The sequence below is a fragment of the Anguilla anguilla genome, chromosome 4, assembly GCF_013347855.1.
Source record: "Anguilla anguilla isolate fAngAng1 chromosome 4, fAngAng1.pri, whole genome shotgun sequence".
Taxonomy (NCBI): domain Eukaryota; kingdom Metazoa; phylum Chordata; class Actinopteri; order Anguilliformes; family Anguillidae; genus Anguilla; species Anguilla anguilla.
In genome coordinates this window covers 43,965,125-43,980,786 of record NC_049204.1, presented here as the reverse complement: position 1 = coordinate 43,980,786, position 15,662 = coordinate 43,965,125, and the positions used below count along the sequence as shown (strand labels likewise).

Sequence of the window (15,662 nt, the reverse complement as noted above, 5' to 3'; positions counted from 1 at the left end):
TTCCGTATTGATATATCTTGGATTTATGTGGCTCTTGGATTTTCTCTCCTGTAATATTTCAAAAGACCAACAGGGGCCACTACCTGATTACAATTTCCTCCACGTTTGCTGTGGAGTTACTGTAAGGGTGTTTATGGGGAATGTTTTAATTGTTTCAGCATTCTCATGTGTCATTCCACAACTGAGAAGTATACATCTGGACAGGGCCATGTTACCATTAGTTTCTTGTCTTCTTGGAAGTGCTTTTCAACGAACATTCGGCCACCAGCATACATAAGGGTGTTTTCCACGTAGTTGACACACTTGTCCCAGCGTGGGGTCAGTGAAGTTGTTCCCGTGGTAACCTGCTCACAGAGAGGAAAGATTCAGACCCACCTGCATCTTAGCAAAAAGAACATACTGAATATAGTGTACACTGCATATACAGCCCACTCTAAATGGTAGGGGACACATTATCAGTATCTGTACTTGGATAGAAAACCAGAAGTGGATGTCGCTTATATCAAAAATTGTGTAAATAAGAGAAAATGCCATTTTTTGATGTTAATGTACATTCACATTGCAACTGTTGTGTATTCAAAGCACCAAACACATGATATAACACTGACATCAGATCAGTTATCATGAAGTATAATGGATCATTTCTTTTTAAAGCTGTATTTTGCCAAAAGTACTGACCTACTGATTCAAAATTATTATCAATTATGCACAACTACACTTAAAAGTAGTCTCTGTCTGAGTAACTCTGTTGCTGCATAAGAGCAGGCCATTATGTTTGTGCTGGATGAGGATTATTCAAGACAAAAGTACAGATAACCAAAACTGCACAGCAAAACACAACTAACTAGAATTTGTAACACCTGCTCTTATTTTTCATAGCAATCAAAGGCATATCAGTGTAACTAATTTGGTAGATGTGCACAGTATCCCTTCGCTCCATTAGTCCAATATGCAGCACTGTATATTGGACAGAACATTCCTCATTGTACTAGAATGCAGACCCAAAATAATTTGTAACTTGTAGCTTATATTTGTAGCTTGCATGGGTTATGTTTATACTGTTGTAATTTCCTGCTCAGATCCAAAGAGTGGGCAGCATTTGGCTCACTGCATTTATATTCATTGCATTTAGCTGAATAAACAGAGGCATGGTGATTCCAGTTGGAGCTGTGAAGAGTGCTGGTTAACCTGCTGAATATGTGGCCATGGTAGTGGTTAGTAGTGCTTTTAAAATTATAACACAAGAAAATACTGGTTATTGATTTGGGTTAATGCCAGTTGGGGGTACAGGCTAGTGCAGCTAAGCTGGTTAGTGCTGATTGGTGATGCTGGTTAGTTGTGATTAGTGATGCTGGTTAGTATTGATTGGTGATACATGGTTGTGCGGATTGGTGATGCTAGTAAATTGTGATTAGTGATGCTGGTTAGTGTTGATTGGTGATACATGGTAGTGGGGATTGGTGATGCTGGTTAGCGCTGATTGGTGATACATGTTAATGGGTATTGTTGATGCTGGTTAGTGGGGATTGGTGATGCTGGTTAGTAGGGATTGGTGATGCTGGTTAGCGCTGATTGGTGATACATGTTAGTGGGTATTGGTGATGCTGGTTAGTGCTACTCATGGATCTTGTTACTGGTGGTAGTGTGCAGCTCCTACTGACCCGAGCAAAATCCAGATATCTGTAGAGGAAACGGCGACTGAGTGTGGTGATTCTGGTAAAGACCGCTCGCCAGACAACATAGTTGGCCACTGTCCTGAAACCACAGCACAGATGAGAGGAAGAGGGGGGCAGGGGAAGGGGTGGTGATTTATTTGGTTTGCAGATACCCAATTTCAGGCAGTGACAGCAGTCCTGTGCTTCACATAGCCAATCATATAAGGACACAGAGAGGACATCATTACACCAAAATGAGCACATACTGTAATTACTACAAATATAGGATCAACGGTCCTGATTGGTCTGTGATTTGTACACAGAAAATGGTAGTGTACAGTTTTTTAAAGCAATGTAAGGCAGTGTAACAGTAAATGTTACCTTTTCTTTGTGTTGCTAAGTAGTTTGAAGAGATCCTTGAAGTACTTGGGAGTGCGTACAATCACCTGCTCTGATGTGGACAAAGACTTCAGCTCAGGATACAAAGATGTGTCTATAACTGCCTTCACAAACTCCAGCCAGTTAAACTACAGAGAGAGAGACAGGGTCAATGAGGAAAAGGAAAAGAGATCAGATTTAAAGTTATATACAGTCAAAAACACAGGTATACTATATGTGTCTTGCCTCTGGGATAGTCTTTTGTAGGCGATACAGGCTATACTTGTTGTACAGGTTCTCACTGGTCCGATTTTCAAATGGAATCAAGATCTGGGGGTACAGCAGCAACACATTTTATGGATATACTGTTACACACAGACACTTCCCTGTCACCCCATAGCACACAGAGATCTCTCCACCATCCAACAAAGTTTCCATTACGGGGCTACTGGGTGGTTCATCCTGTTGAATTACAGTTCTGGTGCATGGATGTTCCAAGGAGGGGTAGGTTTCAGTCTGCTAGGATGACAGCATCTCATCACACAACAGCGACCCCCACTGGTTAATCAGTCGACCGCAAGTCTGCCCGTTAAGAGGAGCACAAAGTGTCTTCTGACTTATGCTGATGTGAGGACTGTGGTGTGATAAGAAGTAGTAGTGGATAACACATGCATCAGAGGAAAGCACATGCTTGTTTGCATTCTCACAAATCAATAACAGAGGTTAAAACATTGCACATTGTAGATACTATTAGGCATTCAATTACTGGGGAAAAGCAGGGAAAAAGCATTTTAAAATTCAAGTTCATTGCCCTTGGCTGGGGAGTGATATCCTCTGGCTCAGGTTCACATTTATATTTACACTGACATTGACCCTAACCCTAACTCCCCTCGGCCATGCAAATGAAACTCTCCGCGACTCCGCCCCACCTCAGCCAACTTTATCTCAAAGGCCAGAGTATCCTTCATCTGGGTCTGTGCCGACTGCTGATTTGCTCCCAGCATAACTGCGATGTCCACCATCAGACTTAGCAGGGCATCACGGTACTAAGAGAGAAAGACACAATATTACATCACTACATGCCCAGAAATACATGGGGATATAATCTCTTTTAATGGTATAACTGCATAACAAAAGATAGATGCTATGCTGTGTATATATATATAAAAAACATTATGAAAGGTATTTAAGAAGGCAATAATTATAGCAATTAGAAGCAAGATGTTTATTGTCTGTGGTAGATTAGTCAGGACTTACTGCCTGCGCTTCTGAAGTGTTGGTGAGAAAGTCATCTCTAGAAGATAAAGACAGTGTTGCCTGGTCCAGCTATAGAGAGAGAGAGAGAGAATTTTGAATTTTAAAACACCTTTATTGACAACTCCTTTAAGTTAATACATTTGGGACATATGAAATGCTATGTGCAACCAGAAACAGAGCAAGACAAAAAACAAAAAAAAACAAAACACAAAACAAACCAAAACAAAACAAATAATTTTAAACTAGACAACAAAATATTAGAAACCAAGTGACAAAATTCCTTCCTCCTCAAGTGTGCATAGCACTCCATTAACGCCCCAACTCCTTACAAATCCCTCCAGGTTGCATGTCAACTTATAATAAGCATGTTCTACTCTTAGTCGAGCAGCCAGCAGCCCCCTCACTGTCAAGACCACGTCTGTTGAGCCCCGCCCCTGGATCTGGTTTTTCCGTGTCTCCCAGATTGCCAGCTTAGACATGCCTGACAAAAAATTAATCAGAATTAAAAAAGGCTTTTTGCTCATGGTGTATCTAGGCCCAAAAACAAACAAACCAAAAGAAAAAACTTCCCCAGCCCTTCAAACCACTCCTTCAGCGGCCTGAATAGCCCATCTAACCTGGGACAGCAGATAAATAAATGGGACAGGGATTCAGATGCAGAACAGAAAGGGCAGCCCTCCTCTGTGCTAGGATCCAGGTGTACCAGGTGTCTGTTGGTTGCTATTGCCCCATGTACAATCCTTCACTGGAGGTCAGCCACACGTTTATCAACAGGAGGCTTGTATAGGGTCTGCCAGCAGCCTTTCAGGGAGGCCTCTGGACCAAACAACTCAGTCCACCTCGACGCCTTCTTCCCTGCCAGAGAGCGTACGTGCAACACCTTTACACAGGTATAATATGCCGCCTTCTTCCCCACAGTCTCAAACTCTCCCAGCTCTGGAGTTGTAAGAGATAGGAAACTCCCCTCCCCCTCCTCCCACTCCCCCACAGCAGGAGTGACATTCAGGGCTGGGAAACTGTACTTGCACTCCTCATTCCATAGGTCAGACAGATTACTGTTCTTGGCATACGCTCTAAAGGGCCCTGGCAGGGACGCACAGACCTCCTCCACAACCCGATGGAGCACTCTGGAGGACCTGATGTTGATGTCCTCAGGCCTCTTGGATGATGACTGAGTCAGCTGCATTAGATGGCCCAGCTTAACACAACCGACCTCATGTTGCCTGGTCCGCAGACTGGCAGAAGACAAAGTCCTAGACTGGATGAAACTGCTGAAAAACAATGGCTCCTGAAACAGCCACATTCCTGGTGTTACAGTCAGTATACGGGTGGCCTCAAAGACCTGCCATGCCTGTAGGAGTGGCCTATAGTATGGTGATAGTCCTGTTAGGTCAGTCTCTCCCTCCTGCAGCAGAAACAGCTGTTTATCGTAGCCTAGACGGCCAGCCTTCCTCAGCAGCAGCCTTGCTGTATCCAGCCAACTCAGTCCACAGTGCTATAGCAGCCTCTGTGCTGCCTGGATCCTAAAGGCCATCACCCGAGATGGAATGTCTATAAGTCCTTGACCCCCTTCCTCCACTGGCAGATGCAAGGCCGGTGCCTGTATCCGGTGCTGTCCAGACCAGAAAAAGTCCACAATTGTCCTCTGCAACTCCTCAATGAGGCCCCTAGGCGGAGGAAGGGCAATTAGACTGTGCCATAATATCAAGGCAACCAAGTTATTGGGAACCAGAACCCTTCCCCTATAGGACAGCTGGGGTAACAACCATTTCCAATGAGACAACTTAGCACACACCTTCTTCACTACACCCTCCCAGTTCTGCATCTGAAAGTCATCTGTCCCCAGGTACACTCCTAGCACCTTCATCCCCCTCCTTCCCCACCTGAGGCCCCTAGGCAGACTGGGAGTTCCCTCCAACTGCCACTGTCCCAACAACAAGGCCTCACTCTTTTCCCAGTTTACCTTTGAGGATGAGGCCTTCTCATACAACCCTAGACTGTCTAAAACAACCTGTACATCCCTTTGACTCTTAATAAAAACATCTACATCATCTGCATATGCTGACACTGTTATAGAAGGGCTCTGTGGTAGGCCCGGTAGGGAGAGCCCTGTCAGCTTCTCTCTTAGCGTACATAACAAGGGTTCTACTGCCAAATATTATAGCTGACCTGAGATGGGGCAGCCCTGTCTAATCCCTCTTCTAACAGGAATGGGACTGCTCAACCCCCCCCCCCCCCCCCCCCCCCCCCCCCCCCCCCCCCCCCCCACCTTAACCATACATGATGCCCCCCTGTACAACAGGCCCACCCAGGACATAAACCCCTCCCCAAAACCAAAAGCCCTCAAAACAGAAAACAAAAACCCATGGTCTACATAGTCAAAGGCCTTTTCCTGATCTAAGGACAGGATCCCAATGTCAAGCTCAGAGAGGTTGCACACATCCATTACATCCCACATGAGAAAAATATTATCCATGATAGATCGCTCAGGGATACAATAGGACTGATCTTCGTGCACCAAAATTTCTAAATAGTCCTTGAGTCTATTTGCCAGCACCTTAGACAGGACTTTGTAATCGGTGCACAAAAGAGCAACAGGTCTCCAGTTCTTTAAAAGAGCCAAATCCCCCTTCTTAGGCAGCAGGGAGAAAGCTGGTAGTGAGCCCCTCTGCAAACACTCCACTGGTACCTCCAGGAAATCAACCCCCAGATAGTCCCAGAAACACTTATAAAAGTCAGCAGGCAGCCCATCTATCCTGGGAGCACGACCTGAAGCCAGCTGCCTGACCGCTGCTCCTCCAAGGTGAGCCCAGCATCCAAAACAGCCTGTTCCCCAGGCCCCAGCTGAGGCAGCCCCTGAAGAAGCTTTGCAGTAGACTCCCTGTCACAGTCCTCCGCCCCATAGAGGGCAGTATAAAAGTCCACTGCATGCTTCCTCATCTCAGCCGGGTCCATGGTCACCCTCCCCTCAGGAAGGCAAAGACAGGCCATCTGTTTCTTTTGGGCCACCGATTTTTACAAGTTAAAGAAAAATGTGACGGGTGCTGGAGAAAAGGTCCGCATGTCGCAAATCTTGAAATCGCGCTAGGAGGCAAAAAAGGTTTTTAAATTTTTTTTTTTTTACTGTTTTCCTTTTTTTCATATTACGAAAGTTAAAGTGTTGAAGAAGTCACTCAATAGAATAAACAACATTTTTAGGGTCACTAAATACTTATAATTTGTCAGCAAAGTCGGCTTGTTTTAGTGATTCTTACAGCCGGGTTTTGGAGGCGTGATGGGGGTGCAGTTTAATTAGCATGTTTGATTTTGTTGGCTATTGTCACTTTGTTTCGGTCAAGCCGCTGCCCATAAATAAAGCCGTGTGGTAGTAGCCTATGTTTGTTTACTGTGTGAGGTTGCTACAATGGCGGACGCTCAATCAGTAGGTGAGTGTATAAGCTTTCTAACTATGTATAACATGTCTAATTTTGCTTTTGGAATAGCGTTTTATAGGTTAGCGTAACCGAACATTTTCTTACCATGGCATCCGCTCTATATATGGTAGCATTAAAAGACGTTGCACCTAACGAAACGTTGTCAACGATTTTTCGTAATTCCTTGGAAAATAACATTATTATTGAGGACTTCTGGGCATAGCTAAGCCATATGTTTGCTGATAGACCTATCTGACATCGTTTTCTGGAGCAAAACAGAAGCGGATAGAACTGTCATTGATTTACTGTCTCTGTCTCCATCTACTGAACATAGATAAGATTTCATCATTGCTATGTAAGTATTAATGCTCAAAATATTTCTGTTATATACGTTATTTTTGAAATTGAGTGTCTTTAAATAGGTTAGTCGTATTATGTAATGTGGATATTTCACACTGTAATGTAAGCGTTAGTTAGTAGTGTAATAGTTTTTGTGACGCATACAACAGTGATGAGGAGAGTGTTGAAACATTGCCAAAATGTGGTGGACGGCTGAGAATTTTTTTCATATCGTCCCATTCCCATACAAGAAAACATAGGAGTGTGCAGAGTATAGAAATACATACAAGAGTTCATTATTACACATTTAGGTACTGTGCAGCATTGTGTGACTATATTTTTGCATTATGTTTAAATTATATCTATGTTTCATCTTAAACCTTCATAAGGGGTTCATATGCTTTACAATGGACAAAAAGCATTATATTCATTTTTGGAGAGATTTTGGATTTGTTTCTGGACCCTTAGCTATTTTAGACCAGTGTTAATAATTTAGACATTTTGGGTAGATTTGGAGATGCTGGGTACACTGCTTAGTTTTTGCTTCATAGATCTTTAGTAGTTCACATATCCACCCTTAGATTTTATGAACTTGTGGTCAAGACGTTTTTGATCCAGGACATGTATACTTTAACCCGCAATCTCCCAGTGTTTCATTGCGAACTAAAAAAGGAGCAAATTCATTTTAGATTTTTTGCCTTGACCATTGCATTTGTGGCACTTTATTTCTTACAAAATGATGAATATAAAGTAATCTAAGCTAGTATTGTAAATGGTACAAATATATTGCTTCATTTAAGACATTTTTCTAGTTTCTGTGGTGTTCACATCTGGAGTTATAAAGTTATAAAGCTTTAAATAGGGTAACCCCTAAATGGGCAAGGATTGACAGGTACTCTAGTGGGGGAGTGGGTGGGGAGGTGTTACCTAGCTATTGTTCCCACCCATTATCTTCCTGTGAGAAGTGTGAAAAGTTCAAGATCTTTCAAGGGGATTTTCTCTGCTACTTGATTTTAGGAGTACCAGCATTCAAATAAGCATATCTTCTTCAACTATTTTCAGATTTCAATGTATGACACATCATTTGAAAGCTTATAATATGCACTTTCAGAATCTGTAAAAAACTGAAAAATGACCTTGCCCTACTTGAGGACCAAAACACCAGCACCTGTCACAAATGTACTTGGAGCATCCATATCTTTTATACTAATGAAATGAGCTCTAACCATAGCCCCTTTCACTCTTATCCTGCAACAGAGTAGAGCTTTCATGCGGAAGTAACCCACACTCAATGTTTCTAATCTCCTGTTCCAGAGCCTGCACTGCCCCTCTGATGCTGGCTGTAGAGTGAGAGGTGTACGGCTGACAGAACACCCTTATCTGAGCTTTCCCCACCTCCCACCATTGGCTTAAAGAGTCAAACTCCCTTTTTCTGGCTCTCCATTGCTCCCAAAGACAACCAAAAGCCTTACAAAAAAATCATCTTGCAGCAGCTTGACATTAAAATGCCAATATAATTTCGTGCTCACTGCTGGCAAAGGACACAAATCCATAGTGACAAGGTGATGGTCTGTAAAACCAACAGGATAAATGAAACTATGCAGTAGTTTTGAGCTAAAAACTTTTGACATATAAATCCTAACCCTAAATCTAACCTTGCTCCCCTAATCCTATTGTCTGCCATCCTGACCTAGGTGTACTGCCTAGCAGCTGGATACTTAACCCTCCATGCATCTACTAAATCTATCTGGGAACCTAGACAGACATGTTGATGACTGTAGGTGAGGCTCCTCACCTGTCCTATCTAATGTAAAATCCACAGTACAATTCCAATCCCAGTAGCCTAGTTTTGGTTATAGCCTGCCAACGTCTTGGAATTATAACGTGTGCTCTTCTGTTCTTTTCTTGCTTTAGTATTCGTTTTATAAATTTTTTTTATAAAAAGCATTCGTGCTGGGACAGCATATTACGTACCAAAACATTCAAACGGATTAATTCGGTTGCTGAATATTTTCTTCCGGATTTTCTTTGTTAGCCCGTTGTAATTGACTCAAAACGTTTGATACAGTTATGTGAGGTATGCGGTAGTTCTGCGTAATTCACATTGGTGATACAGTAAAAGCAAACTGGAAATCACCTTCCGCACTTTTTGTCAGGGTAAAATAACAGGTTAATTCTAGTAATCGTCCCTTTAGCTTTTTCAGACTGCCGTAATTTTACTCTGCCATTCTTCAATTCCACAAAAAGACCAGGAAGACTATTTATGGTGCATGGTTCGCATCTGGAGGGCACACTTCGCTGCTCGGCTAGCAGTAACTTCGAAGGAAAGCAAACGGTGGCTGTACCACTACTAATTTAAATTTTCACGCAAGTCCGAGTTTTTGTTCTATTGTCATTTTGCGATTTGCGATATGGAATTGACGATGAGAAAGTAATCAAACAGCAAATTGTTTACAACGTGTGCATGTTTTCTGCTGTTGTTGCCAGTTATACATATAAATGTGAATGCATTCGGTCGCTTCGGATGTCAAGACATGAAAGCGAATGTTCGCATAAAAACATAATGAATGTGTTTGAGAGGATATATAAAACAGTTACAATCTGACTATTGGCCTGTTATATCCTATTTGTTGCATAACAACGGTCCAAGTTCAACTACCAACGACAGTTTTGCTTGACAACGGTAAAATAAGCCCAAACGGCTGCAGAAGAATATTTCAATTCCAGGTGATTAAATCGATAAAAAAAATAAATAAATACAAAAGTAACCACATATAATCATTGTTGGTAACCCGTTGTATATAAGTGGACTAAACCCCTCTGGGCTGTCCCGGTTATTAGAAAATAATGTAGGCTACTTTGGTGGTAGTATGGGGTTACAGAAGAAATCATAGGACAGATGGACTGACGACAACGTCGTTTTTTCATACGTCAGTGGGCTAATTTGCCTAATCTTCGCGGGGCTTTAGACCGCGGTGGAAACGCAGACAGCCATGGGCTGAAGGAACCTTTTAGTTCCTTGAAAAGTAGTTCCTGGGACTAAAAGTTCCGGGTAATTTTGGCGGAAACGCGGCTTATGAGTTTCCTGCAGGAAAAGTACATCTAAACTCTTCTGCTGAAAAACTGTTACCAGAGCCTTCTTCTGTCTGTCCCTCCCACCATTAATATTTAAAGACCCAATCCTCAAACCTTTCATAAAGAGGCTTGAAAAGGAGATTAGAGATAGAGTCAGTAAGAAAAAACAGGAAAGAGACAACACCCTGTGTAACATGATCATTGTTAATATTTATTATTTTAACTGTTTTAGCTTTTTTCCCTTTCATCCTTCCTAAACCTCTTGGGCCGTCATGTGCTTTCTCAAACAAAAATGTTTTTTCTCATCTAAGAGATCAAGACCAACCACCTTCTGTAAGGCAGAGACAGACCTAATAAACTTATCTGTGTCTGGGAAAAAAATTTCCACACTCACTGATTTTCTAAACGTTTCATCAAGAAAGTCATTTACCTCCTCCAGCGTGTATAAATCACCAGCCTGTGACAACTTATCCACAACAGACACTCTGTCCGACTCAGACTCATCATCCATATCAGCGTCAATTTTCCCCCTCCCTCGGGAAAAGACGATTCTAACACCGTCCCCTCCTCGCTAGTCTGAGCAGCCTAGCCGGGCATCGCCTCCTCCACTCACGGAGAGTTTGTATCCCCAGCCGTCTCATTCACTGCTGTGCTCTGGGCTGCGGGTGTTTCCAACCGCGCACCCCTCTATTTCTTGAGCCAGTTCTACTGATGTAGCCAACCTATCCGCCCCTCCATTAGGTTCAGCCTCTGCTTCCCCCAGCTGTGGTGCAGGATCAGTGGGCTGTCTACTGCCTCCCTTCCCAGATTCAGCCTCAGGAGGCGGGGCTGCCTGCTGCCTGTGCGGGCAAGCGAACAGCTTGTGTCCAACTTCCCCAAACAAAACATTTAAAACTTCCTGAGCTTGCATATACCATGTAAAACCTCTCCTCAAACTTAACTCGAAAAGAAATATCCAAAGTTTGTGTTGGTGAATCGAAAAACATAAACACCTGTCTCCGCAAAGACTGTACATGCTTTAATTTCACGTCTTTACACCCAAGGCTCACTGATTTGAAAGCACTCGCAAAATTCCCAAAACGCTGCAACTCTCTCTCCAGAACTTCATTGGGAATGAAAGGAGGCACCCCTGACACAGTAATCCTCGTTGAAGGGACAGCAAGCGGTAAAACTTGCACAAATGTATCGCTAAGAAAAATGCCTGTCTCTATCAGCTGTGAGACAAAGCGCTCCTCTTTTAAAAACACAACCACGTGTTTTCATGACCAACCTCTTCACCTGCGGCAAGGAGCACCTCCTCCACTGTGACACGTGGATCGGGAACAACCCGCACTCCGTGCCGGGATGGCGTTACCCTGTTAGATGCCATCCCCACCACCCCCGATTCAACCAGCCAAAGCGCACAGAGCACAACTGCTCAGCCACGCAAATACAAGTGTAAATAACGAACCAGACAATTATATCATGCGATCGTAACAGTAACTAAAGAAAGAAGGAGAAACAGCAAAAAAAAGCACTCGCTCTCAGCAGCATGCTCTCACACACACACCCAACTCCCAGCATGCAAGAGAGAGAGAGAGAGAGAGAGAGAGACCCAGATCTCAGGAAGCCAAACATGTTTTCACTCTAGGAAACACCGCACTAGAGCACTCCCTGTTCTATGAAAGCCAGCAGAGCCTTTTATGCAATTAGAGGAAAATTTCATAAAATAGACATACCAATTAGAATTAGGCTTAAATATTTGACAGTGCAATCCAACCAATTGCCTTATATGGAATTGAAGTAGGTCTACTCAGTTATCATGACTACACTAGGTGGGACAAGCATCCTATAGAGGCCTTGCATGCAGAACTTTGCAGAACAATACTAAACATCCAAAGGAAAACACCCGCCAATGCATGCAAGACAAAATTAGGCAGATACCCATTAATAATTAACATTAAAAAAGAGCACTTAAATTTTGGATGCACCTCAAATCAAGTCCCTAAGACACAATGCAATTTCAAGCACTGAAGACCCAAGATCTCAAACCCAAAAAGAGTCATCTCAGTCAGCTGGTCATGAGACTCACTGACCAACTAAAACCAAACACTGATCAATCTCAGACCAGCACTGCTTTACAATCAGAAATTAGAGTAAACCAAATAATTAAACAAATAAAAGATGCCTATCTGGAACATTGGAATAATCAAATCAAAACACAAAACAAACTTAATTGCTATTTGGCCCTAAATCGAAAATACAATTTGGCAGAGTATCTCTTCTCAGTCAGAGATACAAAGCAGAGACAAATCCTTACCAAGTACAGGCTCAGTGACCTAGCTTAATGTGACTGTTGGATGTTGTCGACCGGGGTTATGCATTCAAACAACGAACCGCTTCTCGTCACATTAATACCGCTAATTAGGGGCGACATAACTCAGGAGGTAAGAGCGGTTGTCTGGCAGTTGGAGGAAGACACCTAACCCCTAATTGCTCCCAAAGAGCCGATTGGTACCTTGCATGGCAGCCTTTCACGGTTGGTGTGTGAGTGTGTGTGTGAATGGGTGAATGAGAGGCATCAATTGTAAAGCGCTTTGGATAAAAGCTCTATATAAATGCAGTCCATTTACCATTTAATTAAATCAACCGGCAGTAAACTGCATCAGCGAAATTAGCCCGTTTCAACCCGTCGCTACACAAAACACTGCACAAAAAATGTATTTCCAGTCATTTCGGAGTTAGCCCACTGTGATGGTGTCACCCAGTGCGGTCCGCACCCCCCACACCCCACTAGTGACACCTCAGCCCTAGTCTTTTATTCATCCTACTCTTCCAAATAGCTAATTCAGCCTACCCCAAAAAGATTTAGTAGGCAAACTTTACTATTTTCCAATATTGTTTACATCTGTCTCACCTATGTACAACTCCCTGGAAAAAAACATACCTAGCCATGTACCGCAGCACCTCACTATTCCTAGCATGCCCTCCAGGCTAACACATTTTTAGAAGAGGTGCTCCACACTTTCTACCTCCCCACAGAAAAAACAATGTGTCTGTTCGTAGTGATAGCCACATGAACAAGGTTCCACGGTAGATAAATTTTCTATGGGAGGCTTATACAGGGAGTGCCAACACCCTCTCAAGGAAAGAACGTGGTCCTGAAACCCATGGCCACCTTGATGGCTTCGCCATCCTCAGAGCAACCAGGTGATGAAACTGCTACAAAATAACTCTCTTGCTGGTTGATTGAAAGTTCCCCTGCTCAGGTGTGCTGAGACACAGTATGGAAGTCACTAGCTGCAGCTGCAGCCAAGGATGGAACCCAGCTCCTCTTCCAATTCTGGCCAGTCACACTGCTTCAGTGTCCGCAAGGTAAAACATCAAATAATGTGCTGTTGTATTGTTTTCAATGTAATACAGGTCAAAGATAATTTACAAATCACTGATTTCAGTTTTAATTTAAATTTAAAATACCGTCCCAACTTTTTCTGATTTGGGTTTGTACAGCAATTTTACCCAGGAAATCCTCCCAAAACCAAAAGCCTTGAGGGTACACAACAAATATGGGTGATCAATGCGATAAAAATCTTTTCCCTGATCCAGAGAAACAATGCCAACAACAATATCAAGGTCGTACATTCTGCAGACATACATATCATCATGCATCTCAAACAAATTGTCCAAAATAGACTAGGGCTGTCAAAAAATATTCAAAGTTCGCACACTATTCGAAAATCTTTTTTTTTTTATTTTTTAAAGTTTGAACCTAAATTTGAGCATTCGAATATTAGTTTTGAATCTCACGTTTTGTAATTAACATAAATATACAGGCTTTAATTTCATGCGGCGAATCATGTTCATGCACGCATTTCCTGTGCTGACGTTACTGGTCAGCTAATAATTTAGGCTAAATAATGTTCCCATGGCAGGCTAAGTTTCCTTTCTGTTCTGAAGATTTTGATAAAATTGGATGAAAGAAGTTAAACAAGCTAAAAAGAGTAAGTAATTTATGTTGTTTTAGGCTACAGGTATTAGCCGTTTGAATAGTTTTGTGTTAAGAAATAAACAGGGATTTTGTGATTAATAAATGCCGAGTTGTGGCAACTTACATCCACGAGAAAGTGCTTTATTCATTTGCGCATTAGGCTATAGAAACTGCAGGGGGCTCATTTATGAAATGAACTTGCCTGCATATGTCAAGTGAAGACCTGACATTGAGCCGCAACCATTTCCACGGTCAAATCGAGTCATGTTGAAAGTTTATAAATCACTACTTTGACGTGATTTTCTATGTACGCGCCACACAGTTGATCTAAAATACGTTTTATAAATGAGGCCCCAGATGTAGTAACCTAGTATGAAAGTTCACCGATGTCCTCTATTCTACTGCCCGCTTGTGGAATATAACGCGCAGGCCAGTTTAGAGGGAGTGTCATGTGCATATTGCGCCCAACAATAAGCAGCTTATTTTTGTGAATTATAGGCAAATGATATTCAAATATATTCAAATGCTAACTAATTACAAAAGCTAACATTCAAACTCAATTTCAAGGCACTTTTGACAGCCTTAAAATAGACCTCCATGGGATGCAGTAGGACTGATTCTGTTGGATCAGTTCTGCTAAAGAGTCTTTCGGTCCATTCAGCAAAACCTCGGAGAGCACCAGATAATCACTTGATAGTGCAACAGGCCTCCAGCGCTTAATTAAAGCCAAGTCCCCTTTTTTGGCAATAGAGAGAAAGAGCTGCCTGCAGAGAATAGACTGGTAATGACCACCATGAAGACACTCTAGCATCACTTCCTGTAAATCAGCACCTAGAAAAACTTATAGAGGTCAATGGATAGCCCATCAATGCCCGGGGACTGACCAGAAGCCAGTAAACTCCCTTAATCTGACCTTAGAGACCAATGCAGCCTGGTTCTCAAGTCCCACATGAAGTGGACCCTGGAGATGCTCAGCAGCACTTTGTCCAATACAGTCCTCCACCCCATAGAGGGCAGCATAAAAATCTACAACATGCTGCTGCATTTTGCTTTGGTCTGTGGTCACCCTCCCATCTGGAAGACAATGACAGACCATCCTCTTCTTGTATGCCTCATTTCTCAGAATTAAAAAAAGAGCAAGGTGCAGCCATGTTCTTTTTTTGTTTATGACCAGGCTCTCACAAATGCTCTCTTCACTCCTTTTTGAAGCAGAGTACTCACTGGCGGACTGGGGGGGAGGGGGGGGGGGCGACCGCCTGGCGCCCCCATTGTTGAAAAAGCATCGCTAAAGTGCCCTCTAGAGTGGCGAAAACGAGAGGAAGTGCCCTATTGGCTGCCCTTCACATGGGAAAAAAATGACTAGGGTGCCCCTTCATGCAATAAATTATGATGTGCCCTCCAGAGCAAAAAAATTGATAACGTGTCTTAATGAGTGCCCTTTTAGTGGAGAAAACGTGATGCAGTGCCCTATAAGGTGCCCTTACAATGGTCTAAACTTTACGTTCCCTATGGGTGCCCTTCCAATGGAAAAGGATGCCGTTATGAAGTCAATCAATCAATCAATTTTATTTGTATAGA

General features: G+C 42.8%; 1 protein-coding gene across 2 annotated transcripts in view; it reads right to left on the bottom strand.

The window, feature by feature from the left end:
- The window catches only part of phex (phosphate regulating endopeptidase homolog, X-linked), a 103,277-nt gene that overhangs the window by 34,082 nt on the left and 53,533 nt on the right, over nt 1-15,662 (bottom strand). For both annotated transcript variants that reach the window (XM_035414430.1, XM_035414431.1), the window contains exons 6-11: nt 3,291-3,359; nt 2,963-3,079; nt 2,280-2,363; nt 2,037-2,182; nt 1,662-1,755; nt 216-344 (exon numbers count right to left, since the gene is read on the bottom strand). In XM_035414430.1, coding sequence (XP_035270321.1) covers nt 216-344; nt 1,662-1,755; nt 2,037-2,182; nt 2,280-2,363; nt 2,963-3,079; nt 3,291-3,359 — 639 coding nt within the window. The remainder of the gene's footprint in view (nt 1-215; nt 345-1,661; nt 1,756-2,036; nt 2,183-2,279; nt 2,364-2,962; nt 3,080-3,290; nt 3,360-15,662) is intronic.